Source organism: Dipodomys merriami, unplaced genomic scaffold (assembly GCF_024711535.1).
Source record: "Dipodomys merriami isolate MVZ:Mamm:240054 unplaced genomic scaffold, mDipMer1.0.p SCAF_6, whole genome shotgun sequence".
NCBI lineage: Eukaryota > Metazoa > Chordata > Mammalia > Rodentia > Heteromyidae > Dipodomys > Dipodomys merriami.
The window spans coordinates 67,398,836-67,414,622 of record NW_027206179.1 but is presented as its reverse complement, the minus strand read 5'-3'; the positions used below and the strand labels follow the sequence as shown (position 1 = coordinate 67,414,622).

Genomic DNA, 15,787 nt, shown 5'->3' with positions numbered 1-15,787 from the left:
TTCTTACAGCTTAGCATGCTCCCTTCCTAGACAACATTAGGCCCATCTAAATAAGGGCAGTAAAATAATCAGCCTCCAGCCCCCTTTACCTTGGGATGGCACTTTTCTGGGGCAGCTACCACCATATAAGGCAACAAGAGCCCCTTAGAGTTGTCTTCAGGTCTTGGCAGTTGGAGGACTCCTTATCTACTATTTGGGCAGCAGCCATAAATCCTAGTCAGCCATGATGAAGCCCCTGGTCTACACATCCACACCAGGGTCTCCGCCTCCTTGCCCTTTCTAGCCCCTTCTAAACCCCCCAGGTTGTATAAGTCACCTCAGACAATAGCTGGTGCTTCTTCTCAATTCTCTCTTGTGAGAGGGAGTCTTGCCAGGCCCTTTTCCCATCAATAAAACTTTCTTTGTTCTCTGTACCTGGATGTCTGTGTGGTTCTCTGGTAAAGTCTAATAATCTTTTATTTAAGCTTTCAGTTAGTATTACAGGCATGAGCCACTAGTGCCTGGCTTGAAATAATTTAATTTTAATAACTGGAAATGGAGATAAGGCTCAAATGGTACAATACCAAACTTAAACAAAAAAGCCAAGGGAGAACATGAGTCCCTGAGTTCAAGTTCCACTACTAGCACAAATAAATACATACATATATACATACATACATATTTGTTTTCAGGAAGTACATATTCTAAATCGATATTTAGAAAAAAATGTAATTAAATTTGTTTTTACATCTGTTTATTTCCCTTCAAAAGCATGTCCCAGTAGCCTAACTTGTCCCACTAAGCCCCACCTTTTAAGGATTCTACTAGTTTCTAATAGTACCTTCATATGGAGACAAAGCCTTTAACATGGCAGCTTTTGAGAGACACTCATACACACACACACACACACACACACACACACACACACACACACCATAAGCAATACCAACCTTGCTCATTATACTGAGACATGCTCATTATACTGAGAGGAAACATATTTGTCAGAGATGACCTGTTCCACAGACAACACATGTGACACGAGCTGGATGAAGTTACTTTGATCCCCACTAACTCATACTGTTTCATCACCTCCCTGCTCCTCCTCCCTTCTTCAGACCCAAATACTAGTTGTGAAAGACTTGTGGAGTCTAGGAAGTAGAGAACAAGAAGGTAAGATAAAAGGTAACAGGCAAACATTTTCTTAATAGAGACCCAGAAACACAACAAATCAAAGAAAGACTGGACAAATGGGATTGCATGAAATTGCAGAGCTTCTGCATGGCAAAGGACATAGCTAGCAAGATCAATAGAAAGCCCACGAATTGGGAGAAGATCTTCACTAGCCATACTACGGACAAGGGTCTCATAGCTAAAATATACCTGGAACTCAAAAAATTAAATCCCGGCTGCAATGCTTGGTAAGAAATGTATGCATTATCCTGCCCATGTAATTGTAGCCCCTCTGTACAGTATGTTCTCAAATAAAATAAAATAAAATTAAAAAAAATTAAATCTCCCAACAACAAATCCAATAAACTGCCCAATAAATAAGTGGGCTAAAGACTTAAAGAGAAACTTCTCTGAAGAGGAAAGAAGGATGGCCAATAGACACATGAAGAAATGCTCAACCTCCCTATCCATAAAAGAAATGCAAATCAAAACAACAACATTGAGATACCACCTCACTCCAGTTAGAATGGCTATAATCAAGAACTCTAACAACAACAGATGCTGGAGGGGATGTGGACAGAAGGGAACCCTACTGCATTGTTGGTGGGAGTGTAAACTTGTTCAACCACTTTGGAAAGTAGTATGGAGGTTCCTCAAAAGACTCCACATAGAGCTCCCCTATGATCCAGCACTCCCACTTTTGGGCATTTACCCAAATTATCACAAACAAGACCATATTAAAGCTACAAGCACAACTATGTTTATTGTAGCATTATTTACCATAGCTAAAATATGGAACCAACCCAGATGCCCCTCAATAGATGAATGGATCAAGAAAACGTGGTATATATACCACCTCCATCAGAAAGAATGACATTGCCCCATTTGTTAGTAAATGGGAAGACTTGGAAAAAATTATATAAGTGAAGTAAGCCAGGCCCAAAGAAACATAGGTCCCATGGTTTCCCTATTTTTAGTAATTAGTATATGCCTGAGACAAGCAGAAACGGTCAGATAAGTTGATGTTAGGCGAAATGAACCCCAAGATAAGGACTCAAATGATTCTTCTTTCTTGCTATTGTTTCTAGCATATTTATAAGGTGATTTTTTTTGTTGCTTTGTATGTCCCTCCCCCACAGTATAACCCCTGCTTTCACTGTATTTGATGTTGGTATCATTTGGGAGGGGAAGGGAAAAACAAATTGTTTAAATATGGATACAGGTGGACCCATTGCAACAATGAAAGGTACAAGATGCTATGTCAAAAAACGAACTTTACAACTTTGGTTGGGGGGAGGGTATAATGGGAGGGCACGCAGGGATGGTATGGGGAAACAAAGGAGGAGGCAACAATGCTTGATTTAAGAAATGTACTCATTACCTTGCTCATGTAATTGTAACCCCTCTGTATGGTATTTTCACAATAAAAAGCGTAATAATAATAATAATAATAATTTAAAAAAGGTAACTGGGAATGAAGGAGGCCTAAATGAGGATGGGGGTGTGTTATTTATTTCTTTGATTTCAAGTGGAATAAATAGGAACACCACTAAAGCTTTCTTTTTTTTTTCTTGGTGGTCACGGGGCTTGAACTCTGGGCCTGAACGCTGTCCCTCAGTTCTTCAGCTCAAGGCTAGCGCTCTACCATTTGAGCCAATGCACCACTTCCAGTTTCTTGAGTGGGTTATTAGAGATAAGAGTCTCATGAACTGCCCGGGCTGGCTTTGAACTGAGATCCTCAGATCTCAGCCTCCTGAGTAGCTAGGATTATCGGCATGAGCCACTGGCGCCCATTAAGTCTTCCTTTCTTATAGTAACAACTAGTCAGCCTCACCTTGAATCTAGGAGGTGTGTGACTGTTGGAAAAGAACTTTGGAAAGAGGTTTGGGTTGCCACCCCTGTCTACTAGAAAGCTAACATCATTAGACCTCATGTAGCAAACAAGTTCATTAGCAAAATGAGTACACTTTTACTTAGAGTAGTGCAAACATTAAGGAATTGATCTAGTTGGGAGTTCAATAGACGCGATTGCTCTCAGCCCAGTGCAAGTAGCTCATGCCAATACTCCTAGTTATTTAGGAGGCTGAGATCTGAGGATTACAGTTCAAAGCCAGCCCAGGAAGGAGAGTCTCTAAGACTCTTATCTCCAATTAACTACCAAAAAGCCAGATGTGGAGCTGTGGCTCAAGTGGCAGAGCACTAGCCTTGAGTAAAAAAGCTCAGAGATAACCCTAAAGCCCCAAGTTCAAGCTCCAGGACATGGCACAAAAGACAAAAATCACAGTGCATGCACCAAGGAGCTAGTATCCAGCCCAAAAGGTAATTCTTTCACTAAGTAAAGGGAAAGTTCTGTAGTGTATCACCTAATTTACTGAATGTAAACAAATGATATCCCATTTTGTACTTACTCTAATCTAAGGCCTTTCCTAACTTCATTTTACTAAGATAAATTCCTGAGACTTCTAGGATACACTGCTAATAAATAGTAAAGTAGGATTCAAACCAAAGCCTATCTGAACAGTCAGTATACTTAAACACTAAATAAAATTATACTAGGTAGAAACAATATAAATCAGTGAAGTCCCTAGTTTTCTCTAAGGAAATGTACATATAAAACGTTTGAAAATTTCATAAATTGACATCATCATTACCATCATAATTATCATCATTTTAGTTGTATTATCTCTACATGAATACTTTTGTTGTAATATGTTCATTTATTAATTTCACAAATGTTTAATATGCATCATAATCAAGTTAGGATCTATCTTGTGAAAGATGAAAACTTGACTCCTATGAGCGTTTATAATGTTTCAAGGGGGAAAATTGAGTACTACAATGTAAGTGTGGTGTGTGTGTGTGTGTGTGTGTGTGTGTGTGTGTGTGTGTGTGTGTGTGTGAAGTGTCAGGGGGAGTTTTAAGCAAGAAAGGTCATATTCCCTTTAGAGAACGGGGGAGTTTTGGCAGAACTGGTAATAGGTAGAAACCAAAACTTAAAAGTAGACACACAAAAGAGATAAAGCATAATAAGACTAGTCTTCCTCCATTAAGGTATCATAACTTTATTAATTGTTTGCTGTGGATTTAGATCCATTACTATAATCTCAGGTAAAAATTAGTATCCTTACAGGCAGAAGTGCAGCAGTCTGTATTAAAAATATCCCCTCTACTGAACAGGTAGCTCAAGATTAATAATGTTTAGGAATGATTCACTTTTACTGGTGTCTGTAATGTATGGGGGTATACTGATATCACTGTACAGACCTTATTAGACTGTGCATGCCAAGAGCACGCCAATGGATATCCCAAGGTGTATTTACAAATACATATACTTTTCCAATAGTAATGCCTTTTAAAATCTGGAGTTTGGAAGTGGCGCAAAATGTGATTCTAATATAAACTCACATGTAAATAGCTTTGATCAAGTGTACACGACCTAAATCAGACTAGCTCTCTACCACAGCCGGGAAGAGGAAAAAAAAAAAAATCCCTAAGGAGCCGAAACTCAAAGCAACAGGGACTACTAATCCCAAGATGCAACGCTTCACATACCCGTCGCGCGGGGTGGAGCGTGGCTAGACGGCAATGGCGAGAGCCGGGCATTCTGGGCATTGTAGTTTGAGGCTCCGTCATCGATGGGGCGGGTTCACATGGTGTGTTTGGCGGCAGCTTCAGGCAGAGGCTCCCCGGCTGCCTTCGCGCGGCCCTTGGGGTGCGGACGCCAGCGGAGGTGCTCAGCCAGCCACTTTAGGAGCCGGCTTAGGGGGAGGGCCGGAGGCGAATCCGGGGCTTCGCGACGTTTTTGCGACAGCCGCGGCCGTGTTCCGCGAGTGCCTTCCCTCCTCCTCTCCGTGAGGAGGCACCGGCTGTTGTGCGGCGCTGCCTTTCTGTGGAGTGTATGGGAGAGCGAGCGAGTGAGTGAGTGTGAGCGTGCGTGTGAGGAGTGTGAGGCGAGAGTGAGCCCGCGGGAGAGGAAGAGAGCCCGCCGGGGCCGCTCCCGCCGCCGTGGGAGCAGGACGCGCGGCCGGAGGGAGCAGTGGAGCCGGCGCCCCGGGAGCCGGCGGGGACCTGGGCCGAGACACCGCTCCCCACCCCCAGCCCTCGCCTCCCGGCTCGCCCGCGCCCGGGGAGCCTCTCCGCGCTCCTCCGGCCGGCATCTGCCCCGCCGCCCCGCTGGATGTCCCCGGCGCTCTCCTGGGGCCTCCTCCCGCGCCTGCCGCCACAGTCGGGCTGGTGCCGCGGCCGGCGGGCGTAGAGCGGGCGGCTTCCCGGGGGCAGCGGCTGCCCGTGCTTCCCCGGTCCCCACCCCGGCCCCCCGGCCCCCCGACCCAGCTCTCCGGCTTCGGAGGCTGTGACAATGGACTATGACTTTAAAGTGAAGCTGAGCAGCGAGCGGGAGCGGGTCGAGGACCTGTTTGAATACGAGGGCTGCAAAGTTGGCCGAGGCACTTACGGTCACGTCTACAAAGCCAAGAGGAAAGATGGGTGAGTGTGTGTGTGTGTGTGTGTGTGTGTGTGTGTGTGTGTGTGTCTGGGCCGGGTGTCCGCGCCGAGCGACGCTTCGGCGGGGCAGGGAGGCAGGTAGCCCGGCCCCCCAGCCGCCCGGCGCGGAGAGCGCGCCGCGGGGGTGCCGGGCTCCCACTTCCTCCAAGCCCGCGTCGGTCCCCGCCAGCCGCCCAGGTTCGGGGAGGAAGTGGTGACCCGGGGACCCAGACCGATCCGAGATCCTGAGTGTTGCGGCTGGCTCTGCAGGGACGGCAGGCGGGCAGATGAACCTCTACGCTTTACCTCTCCGGTCTCCAGATTCGACGTTTCAGTACTGGATTAAAAACAAATTAGTTCTAAAACGCCAGCCCGAGAAGATCTTTGAGTCATTTTATGATAGTAACCTTTCTCGGGGGTCGGTGGCGGGGGTCGGGGGGGGGGATTTCCTTACTCGACTCGGGAGTGACATTCATCAGTCTGGAAGGGAAGCTGAGATCCTTTTCCCTCACCAGGTTTTGATCAGTTTATTATCAAATTAGGATTTTTTTTTTTTTTTTTTTTTTTTGGTCAGGAAAGAAGCGAGTGAGTGTGGTTCTGGAGAGTTCCTCATAGTCATCATCCGTAACATAAACGTAGCAGTTGCTATTTAGATACCATTAGCTGTGAGTTTTTACATAGAACAATGGGGGTTTGGTGCAGGGTGGGTAGTGAGAAAAAGCAAGTGACAAATGGGGGCTATATTGTTCAGACCGTTTCCCCAAAATTTAGTAGCTGCCAATAAACTTTAAATCTTTTTTTGTTAAATATTCTCCCCTAGAAATTAAATCTGACTGGTAATGCTCCCAATTCAGTTTCTTAGCAAGCAGTCAGGCGAAGTGTTCATTTTTCCTTTGTCAGTAGATGAATGTATTGTAATATTGACAAAAGAGAAGGCAATTCTTAGTTGAGGAGGAAATATATTTTATTAACTTCTTGTTTTCCTCTTGTCCAAATAGATGTAATCTGTCGCCTTTGACTATAAAAATTATTGGAAAGATAAGGTCATAGCTTATTATATAATCTTTGAATTTTATTAGAACCAAAGTAGCTTTACTTGAGTGTTCTGTTCCTTTGGTTGGCTGCTGTTTTGATGTTTAAAATAATTACTGTTTCTTATGCACGTTACATAGGAGAGTATGTTCAGAACTGCATTAGTACTAAAAAAATGAAACCATAGAGCTGAAGTAGGCTCCCTTGTGTGTGTGGGTCATATTTATAAATACTTTAGTATTCTGGAAAGGAAGTGTATGTTTATTCAACATTTTTTTCTTAGGTTTACTGAAATATATTTCTAAATGGGCAGTAAGAGAAAATAATATAGAATATTACAGTAGGTTTATGCAGAAGTAAAGCTATACAGATATCAGCAAAAGGTAGGGATTTGAAAACTTGATACTTTGGGTGCGGCATGTATTTAAAAGTACTTTTAGCAGAATGGATAGTCTGGTGACATTTGTGAAATCAGTGTCTGGATTTATTGCTGATTCTGTTGTTTAATTTAATTTCTTATTGAAGTTTTACTCTGTAATGACATGGATTTAAAAATTGTCCTTACTTTAACTTATTATATAGTATTTTTCAAAAGGCTTAAATTTTAGACATATTCACAAAATCTCCTGTGAGATTAGGCCTTTTACTATGTTTGACCAGTCTGTCCTCTGTTTATAAAATTAAGTGACTTTATATTTAATCTCCTTGAAAGAAGCAACTTTTCCTAAACCATCAGTTTAAGCTAATGAAATGTGAATATTTAACTTTTCATGTTTTTGTAATTTACAATGTGTATTCACAAGAGATAGTTTAAAACACATTTTATGTCTTAGGTTTTAATTTAAACAATAATTTCAGAAGTATACAAATTAAAAATAGTTGTATGTATAATATGTACTTCTTAGTCACTTGTGATGTTGCAAATTAATATTGCATTTTGGAAAATTTTTATTTGTAATCCTTTGGGCTTATTTTTCCAGGAATCTTTAATGATTCTGTTTATATGATGAACTTTTTTTTTTGTAATGGCTGAAATGTCAAGAGAGTTTTAACATTACTTAAAACAGTTTATGTATTCCACAGGGAAATATTTTTTAGTTTGGCTTTTTTATAACCTCACTCTGGTAAAATACTGAATTGTGTTTTTGAGGTTCTTTTGGTCTTATGTCAGTGAAATGTAATTTAATGCATTTTAGTCCTGGTAAAATAAAGTTTGTGGCAGTTTAATCTTTTATAATAAGATGATCAAATAATTTGCTTCTCATATTGATTTATTTTCGAATTAAATTACATATTCTACAACTGAAATTTCATAAGTACTTTAGGATTTTGGATTTTGACAGTAACACTTTCAAAGAGAATTCTAAAATTTACAGAAGATTAAAATATAAGTAAGTTTTGTTTGGACATGTTTAACTATTAAAATGAGTACATGTAAATGACATCTGTTCAGTTGTCTGGTTAGCATACAACATGAATAATTGGCAAAAGACTAGATCAGAGGAATTAGCTTCTTAAATTACTAAGTTTTAGGAAGTAAAGTAGCTTGATAGATCATTTCTTTCACTTAATAAATTAGTACCACTACCCTACTAGTACACAACATTTAGAAAAAGTCAGCACAAGAAGGATGAAATACCTTATTTGAGGCATTATATTTACATAGAAAAAAATCTTGTAATTGCATATCTTCAGATTTTAATAGTTAAAATAAATGTACAATACATTATGGAATTAATTATTCTCACTGTCACCACAAATGGTGGTCTTTATGTTTCACTGTGGAAGTAGATGTAGCGGGCTTTTATTTTCTTAAGTCACTTTACCTCCTTTTTGCAGAATATAGAAAACCAAGTATAAGAAGTATAAGTATAAGAAGACATAAAATTTGTTTTTTAATTCTAGAGTCAGTATAGAGTCAGTCAATTTGCCTTCAACTAATTGTTGCTAAAAAAAAAGGTCAGTTTGACTGTGCTATCTATATCATATATAAATACGTTAATACATAATAGTATATTTAATAAATACATAATATGTATTCTAGGCTATATAATATGTATTTATATAATTATATGTTATATACATAAAACCTGTGATACTAGAATTTAGGAAGCTGAGATAGGAATATCAAGAGTTATAGATCGGTCTCAGAAGCAAAACCAAACAAAAGAAAATTAGAATAGTTTTTCAAAAAAGAAAGAAAATAAATGATTTCTTAATATGTTATATTGTTTGTTCAAAAGACCCAGTGTTATATAATTGGGAATGGGGTGTGTGTGTGTGTGTTTGTGTGAGGGTGAGTGGTGGGGGAGACAGCAGGAGGTTAGTTAGAAACAGAAAACGTTCTTTGGGACATTTTTTGTAGAAAACCCTGAGATAGTTTACAGTGATAATGATAGTAACTACATTATTGAATAGATATTATGTCTGTGCAAAACATTTGATGTTTATCATCTATTTAATTCTCACAAGAATAATGAAGTTTTCTTATTTTTGTTTCTAGGTGAGGAAACTGAGGCTTAGAAAGGTTAAGCAGCTTTTTATTGATGGCTATTTGGACCCATGTCAGGTAGATATTCAGGGCTACCTTGGACGTATTTTACTCCCAAAGCCTGTGCTCTTAACCAACAAACCTATAAACATAAAGCATGGAGCTATTATTTTCAGTCACCTGGTGTATTTTTTCTGCCCATTTCTGATTAGGCTTATTTATTTATCTATCTATTTTTTTCTTTATTTTTGGTGTGTTTCAGTCCTGGGACTTGAACTCTGGGTCTGGGCACTGTTCTAGAGCTTTCGTGCTTACAGATAGTGTACTCTACCTCTTTGAGCCACGGGCTGATGGCTCACACCTGTAATCCTAGCTGTTCAGGAGGCTGAGATCTGAGGCTTAGGGTTCAAATCCAGCCCTGGCAAGAAAGTTCATGAGATTCTTATCTCCAGTTAAGCACCAACAAAACCTGGAAGTGGGGCTGTAGCTCAAGTGGTAGAGTGCTAGCCTTGATCACAAAAGCTCTGGGACAGTGCCTAGACCTTGAGTTCAGGCTCTAGAATTGGCACAACAAAACCAGTGAGTTACATGAATGTTTCTATATGTGTATCTCTAGACATGTTTACTTACACATATATTTGTATGTGTAAGTAAATGTGTATGTTTATGTGTAGAGAACCTCACAATGAAAGGCATGTTAGACATGCATGTTAGACACATGTTAGACAAGGAAGTTATCTAGTTAAAAGAATTGGTGACTCACCCCTGCAATCCTGTCTACTTGGGAGGCTGAAATTTGAGGATCAACCCCAGGCAGGAAACTTCTTGAGACTCTTATCTCCAATAGACTACTCAAAAAAGTTGGAAGTGGCACTTGGATCAAGTGGGTGGAATGTTTTTGAGCAAAAGAAGCTCAGGGCTAGCACCCAGGCCCAAAGTTCAAGCCCTGGGACTGCCCCATTTCTTCCCTCCCCCCCCCCAAAAAAAAAAAGAATTCTAAGAGATCTAGATCTGGGTTTCAGTTCAGAGTCTTCTTCCTATTTAGCAGTATGACCTTGGATAAATAACTTGCCTTTATAAACCGTGGTTTCTCTATTTTAAGGGCAAAGTTTCACTGGACCATTTTTTAAGAGTCGTTCCTATTATGGTTTATATATTACATAAAATGTAATGTATTTGCAAGATTAGGCAACAAAAGTTCTACTTTAGACAGTGATACACATTATCTTCTTTTAGCCTCATGCTTTAACACTGGTTCTTATCAACTGCCAGGAAATTAGGTAACTCCTAAAGCATCATCAGCTACTTAACATTTCTTATGCTACCTTGGTGTTGACCTACTACTGATATTAATGTGAACCATTCATTTGGTTCACAGCCTCTTTGGATCCACTCTGCATTGGAGATTTGATTCAATTCTAATTCTTTATAATCACAACTTGCTTGGAATCTTATTTTTCCAAAAGAGTAATAGAATAGGAGTAATAGGAGTAAGTCAGGGTCCTGCCACCTTTTGCCCCTCTGTACTGAACCCTGTATCTAAGTTCATTAAAAAAATTCTTGTTTACATAACATGCCAAAGGTAACGTGTAGTACATTACTTTCTGTTACTGGGCAATTTATAAGTGCAGTAAAGGAGTATTATATAACCTTCAGAAGTGTGATGAGAAGGGATAAACACTGAAAGGGATAGGTAGTATTTACTGTACACATCTTAAATGCTGTATTTGACAATATCTTAGATATTCATTGCATTCAGATTCACTATTTAGGCCATTTTGAGGTTACAAAGGTTACAAGCTTAGATCTCTTTTTTTTTTTTTTTTTGTAGCAAGACCTGGCAAATGAATTCATTTGGGATTTGTTCATGTGAGGTATTATTTTTACTGTCTTCCAACATTTGAAAAAATTTATTCAGCAAATACTTATTGGACATTTCTGTGTGCTGAGCACTGTCCAAGGTATGAAGAAGATAAAAATTAATAAGCTATTCTAATATCTAAAAGAAAATATCTACTTGGGAAACAAACTTAAAATTGTAGCAATTCCATGAGCAGTATAATAATGTAAGATAATATTGGAGTGCAGAGAAGAAAGCGTCAGACGCTTTAGGGTTTTGAGGAAAATCCTCTCAAACTTGGTAACATTTGATCTATTTAAGAAAATAGGACTTCTCATCAGAAAAGGATGCCAAGATGAATAAGAAAAAAGAGATGCTTTTTACTGTTTTCTGTAGAACCCAGTGAGTTAAGTGGACTTGAACATTTTCTTCCCATGTCTTTTCTCCTCCCTTATTTTCTCTTGGCATTGTCTTTTGAGCTCTTGCTGCATGTGAGTGATAGTATGTGCATGCACTATAAATGTTCCATAGCACTCACTGGACATGATGAAGTCTGTTGAAACTTAACAATAAGAATACATTTATCAGCGTCTACCATAAACACCTTAAAATTGTGTATATATGTGTGTATGTGCATGCACACTGTGTGCATGTGTCTTACCATCACACTGATGGAAGTAGATTCTGAAATTCAGGCATCTAATATAAGAACTCTTCTCATAATAAATCTGTCATGACACAACTTTTGATTGTGGCTGTGGATAGCAAATGATTCTACTTTCGCTGAGCTCACCTCCATATGGAATAGGGGACCCGAATTTCCTATGTTGCTTAAGTGATGATGGTAACAAATTGGAGAGGGAAAGAAATTTCTACCACAGTTAAAAGTTTAGGAAATAATGGAATTCTCTTGTTGGAGCTCTGAGTATATGGAGAGATGAGAGTTAGAGACAAGGCTTCTGGAATATTCTTATTTCATTGAGGAAAATAGAAATAATGAAAAAATGTAATAAATTCTAGATGCTTTACAGACAGTCACTTTGAAAAAAATGAATTCAGAAATCTGATTTTCAGACATTTGAAATATGATACATTTGTTAGTTGGGAACTATATATGCCAAATCATTATTGATAACCATTTCTATGGCTGGTATCATTTTTCTTGTGCCTTGTACCACTTAATCCAGCTCTCATTGTTGCTTTACTTGTATTTTTCTGTTCTTTAGCTATGACTAGAAAATGAATATCCTACTGTTTTTTCCTCCTTTGGAACAATTTACAGATTTTTTTCCTTTACACTTGCTCAGGGAGGCTTTGGTTACCTCTTGTTACTTAGAAGTCATTGTATCTTTTATCTCCTTACATATCCTTTGTCAATAAAAGGTGGTTTTCCTATTATTCCACCTTAATGTTTGAAGACCTTTTGGTATCATAATTTTTAATATTCTTTAGTATAGTTACCAAAAGTCCAAATATCAGTAAGGTGCCTTTACTGAGCTCAGTGTTCTTCAGATACCTTAAAGTAGAAAATAAGTGCTGAAAGATCCCTTATTAAAACCGAATTATGGATTGGAGGTGCGACTTAGCAGTAGAACACCTGTTTAGCAAGGGTAAGGCCTTTAGATCACAACCCTAGTAATGCCAAAAAAGAAAAAAAGATGAAAATGATTGAGATATGTTATATATTATAAAATAGTGTCAACCTAAATATTTAAGTTGCTTTTTAGTATTTTCACAAGGCTGTTTAATGCTGCTTAATTCCATATATTTTCATCATCTCTCAAAAACAAAACAAACAGGCCCCCCCCCATGAATACATTTACAGTCACTGTCCAGCCACTAATAACCATTATTTAATTTGCCTGATCTGGACATTTCATATAAATTGTATCATACAAGATGTAGCCTTTAAAATGATCTTTAAGTAGTTGTACAAGGAATTGCCATTTAACAATGCAGTTTATGAATACAGTGCATCTTATTGTCACTTTTAATATATATGTAGCTTTTTGTGTTTCTCTTTACGTTAGTGTAATGTTTCCAAGACTTATCTTTTTTTTACACTTACCATTATTTCATATACTTTTATGTTGCATTGTATGAATATACAATTTTTTGTTTTGCATGGGTCTGTTAGATTTTAGAATTGTTTCTGCCTTTGAGCTATTATGAATAATGCTACAAACATTCATGGATAAATTACTTCAGATACATGTTTTCAGTTGTCTTGGTTATATACCTGAGAGTGTTATTTCTGTGTCATATCCAAAACACATAGAACCAGTTTTATACTGACTTTATACTGATTGTGGTTTTAGACACAATCTTTTTGTTCTTTGTGTACAATATTTCAGTAGCCTTATTCTAGGACAGTGCTCATACCAAAAAATTATCTCAGTGATTCTGAAATACAGATTTATATAATTATACCTCCTCTATCAAATCAGACCACTCTGACCACTATCTCAGGCAGCACCTGGTTTTGGAACATTTTTTTCCCTCAGCTGAAATAGCCTCTACTATTTAAGCCTCAAATATCCTAACTACTTTGTCTTAACATGCAACTCTTAATATTCCCTTTTAATCATAAGCTCACCAAACATAGTTTGTCCTTCATTAATATATTATGTAATTACCTCCAAGAATATGTGGTTAATGTTTATATGTGTTTTGGGTCTTTCTGGTAAATGTTTATTGGTTAGAGATTATAGATTTCCCTTGGGACAGTTCCAAATAGTGATAGATATTCATACTTTTTTAGAGGTGTATCTAAAAATTATATTTGAAAAGTCTTTCTTCTAATCTTGCTGAAATTAAGAATTTAAGGCATATTTAGGGGAATAGGAATGAAAACACCAAGGGAAACAAAATTGGATAGGCTGATATTATCAGCAAACATTAATTGCTGAGTCTAATTTTTAATTTTTTTTGTTAATTGCTGAGTCCAAGTTTTTGAGAATCCAGTTACTATAAAGTATAATGTATTTTTGAAAAAATATATATTTCCTTTTTTTTCTTTTTTTATTGTGAAAATACTGTACAGAGTGGTTACAATTACATGGGCAAGATAATGAGTACATTTCTTATCAAGCATTGTAGCCTCCTCCTTTGTTTCCCTTTCCCATTTGAAAGATATTTTACAAATAAATCTTAAATTGGAATCAAGCTTGTAATTTTTTTGGCTTGAAATTTTTTAACTTCTGCAAATACTGGAAATAGAAAAATGAATTCTGCAGGATTCACAGATCTTTCAGTTTTCACTAACAGATTTATCAGTGCCTAAGCATTTATAATGTGATGAACATTCACCACAATATATATGCTGAAATAGAAAACAAAGATATAAAAATATTACTTATTAACAGCATTATTACAATGTATTTTCTTTAATATTCCAAACTGTATTTTATCACTTCAAAAGCATCTCCATTATAATGGAAATTACACAACTTTAAAAATCTGGAAAAACTTTTAAGCAATCTGGAAAGCACTTAGCAAAGTTTTAAGTCTACATAATGGATTATACTCCAGTATAAATTTTCACTTTAGGAGAAAGTGACTGTAAACACTTAAACAAAAAAAACCATGATACTGATCATCTTTCTTCTGAACTGTAATGTTCCTGCAGTTGGGTCAAGCCTGTATTTCTAAAATTAATGAAAATAGAATCTCTGAACCATATTTGGCATTTAATTTGCTTTAATCTCTTTGGTTTATATGATATAATTGCTTCATATTCGTTATATGAATAAAGGATTGTTTACTACATACTGAGTTACCCATCTTTTAGACAAGCTTTTTAAAATACATATCTTTATTATAGCTAATGAATTCCAACACCTCATCATCCTATGAAAAGGAATTTTATTGTTTCTTTTAGATATTAGATTTTATCCTTAAAATATAAGGAATAAATATATGACAACTATGTTCCAAGAAATTAAAGAACATGAAAATTGTTCCTTGATTGTGTACAGTTTGCAATGGCTTTTTTCCATTTTTTTAAATTATTAATTTTTTTATTGTGAAAATACCGTACAGAAGGGTTACAATTACATGAGCAAGGTAATGAGTACATTTCTTATCAAGCATTGTTGCCTCCTCTTTTGTTTCTCCATACCATCCCTGCCCTCCCATCCCCCATTCCCATCCCCCCCCCAAAGTTGTAAAGTTCCTTTTTTGACATAGCATCTTGTACCTTTCATTGTTGCAATGGGTTCACCTGTATCCATATTTAAACAATTTGTTTTTTCCCTTCCCCTCCCCAAATGATACCAACATTAAATACAGTGAAAACAGGGGTTATACCGTGGGGGACATACAAAGCAACAACAACAAAAAAATCACCTTATAAATATGTCAGAAACAATAAGAAGAAAGAAAAAAACATTTGAGTCCTTATCTTGGGGTTCATTTCGCCTAACATCAACTTATCTGACCTTTTCTGCTTGTCTCAGACATATACTAGTTATTGCAAATAAGGGAAACCATGGGACCTATGTTTCTTTGGGCCTCGCTTACTTCACTTATATAATTTTTTCCGATTTCCTAACAAATGGAACAGTGTCATTCTTTCTGATATATATCTCACATTTTCTTGATCCATTCATCTACTGAGGGGCATCTGGGTTGGTTCCATATTTTAGCTATGGTAAATAATGCTGCAATAAACATAGTTTGCTAGTAGCTTTAATATGGTCTTGTTTGTGATCATTTGGGTAAATGCCCAAAAGTGGGAGTGCTGGGTCATAGGGGAGCTCTATGTGAAGTCTTTTGTGGAACCTCCATACTAC

General features: G+C 37.7%; 1 protein-coding gene across 4 annotated transcripts in view; it reads left to right on the top strand.

The window, feature by feature from the left end:
• The first annotated feature begins 4,994 nt into the window (after positions 1-4,994).
• Cdk8 (cyclin dependent kinase 8) overlaps positions 4,995-15,787 on the top strand; it is a 117,105-nt gene continuing 106,312 nt past the window's right edge. For all 4 annotated transcript variants that reach the window (XM_070003084.1, XM_070003083.1, XM_070003082.1 and 1 more), the window contains exon 1: positions 4,995-5,634. In XM_070003084.1, coding sequence (XP_069859185.1) covers positions 5,507-5,634 — 128 coding nt within the window. In that variant the 5' untranslated portion in view covers positions 4,995-5,506. The remainder of the gene's footprint in view (positions 5,635-15,787) is intronic.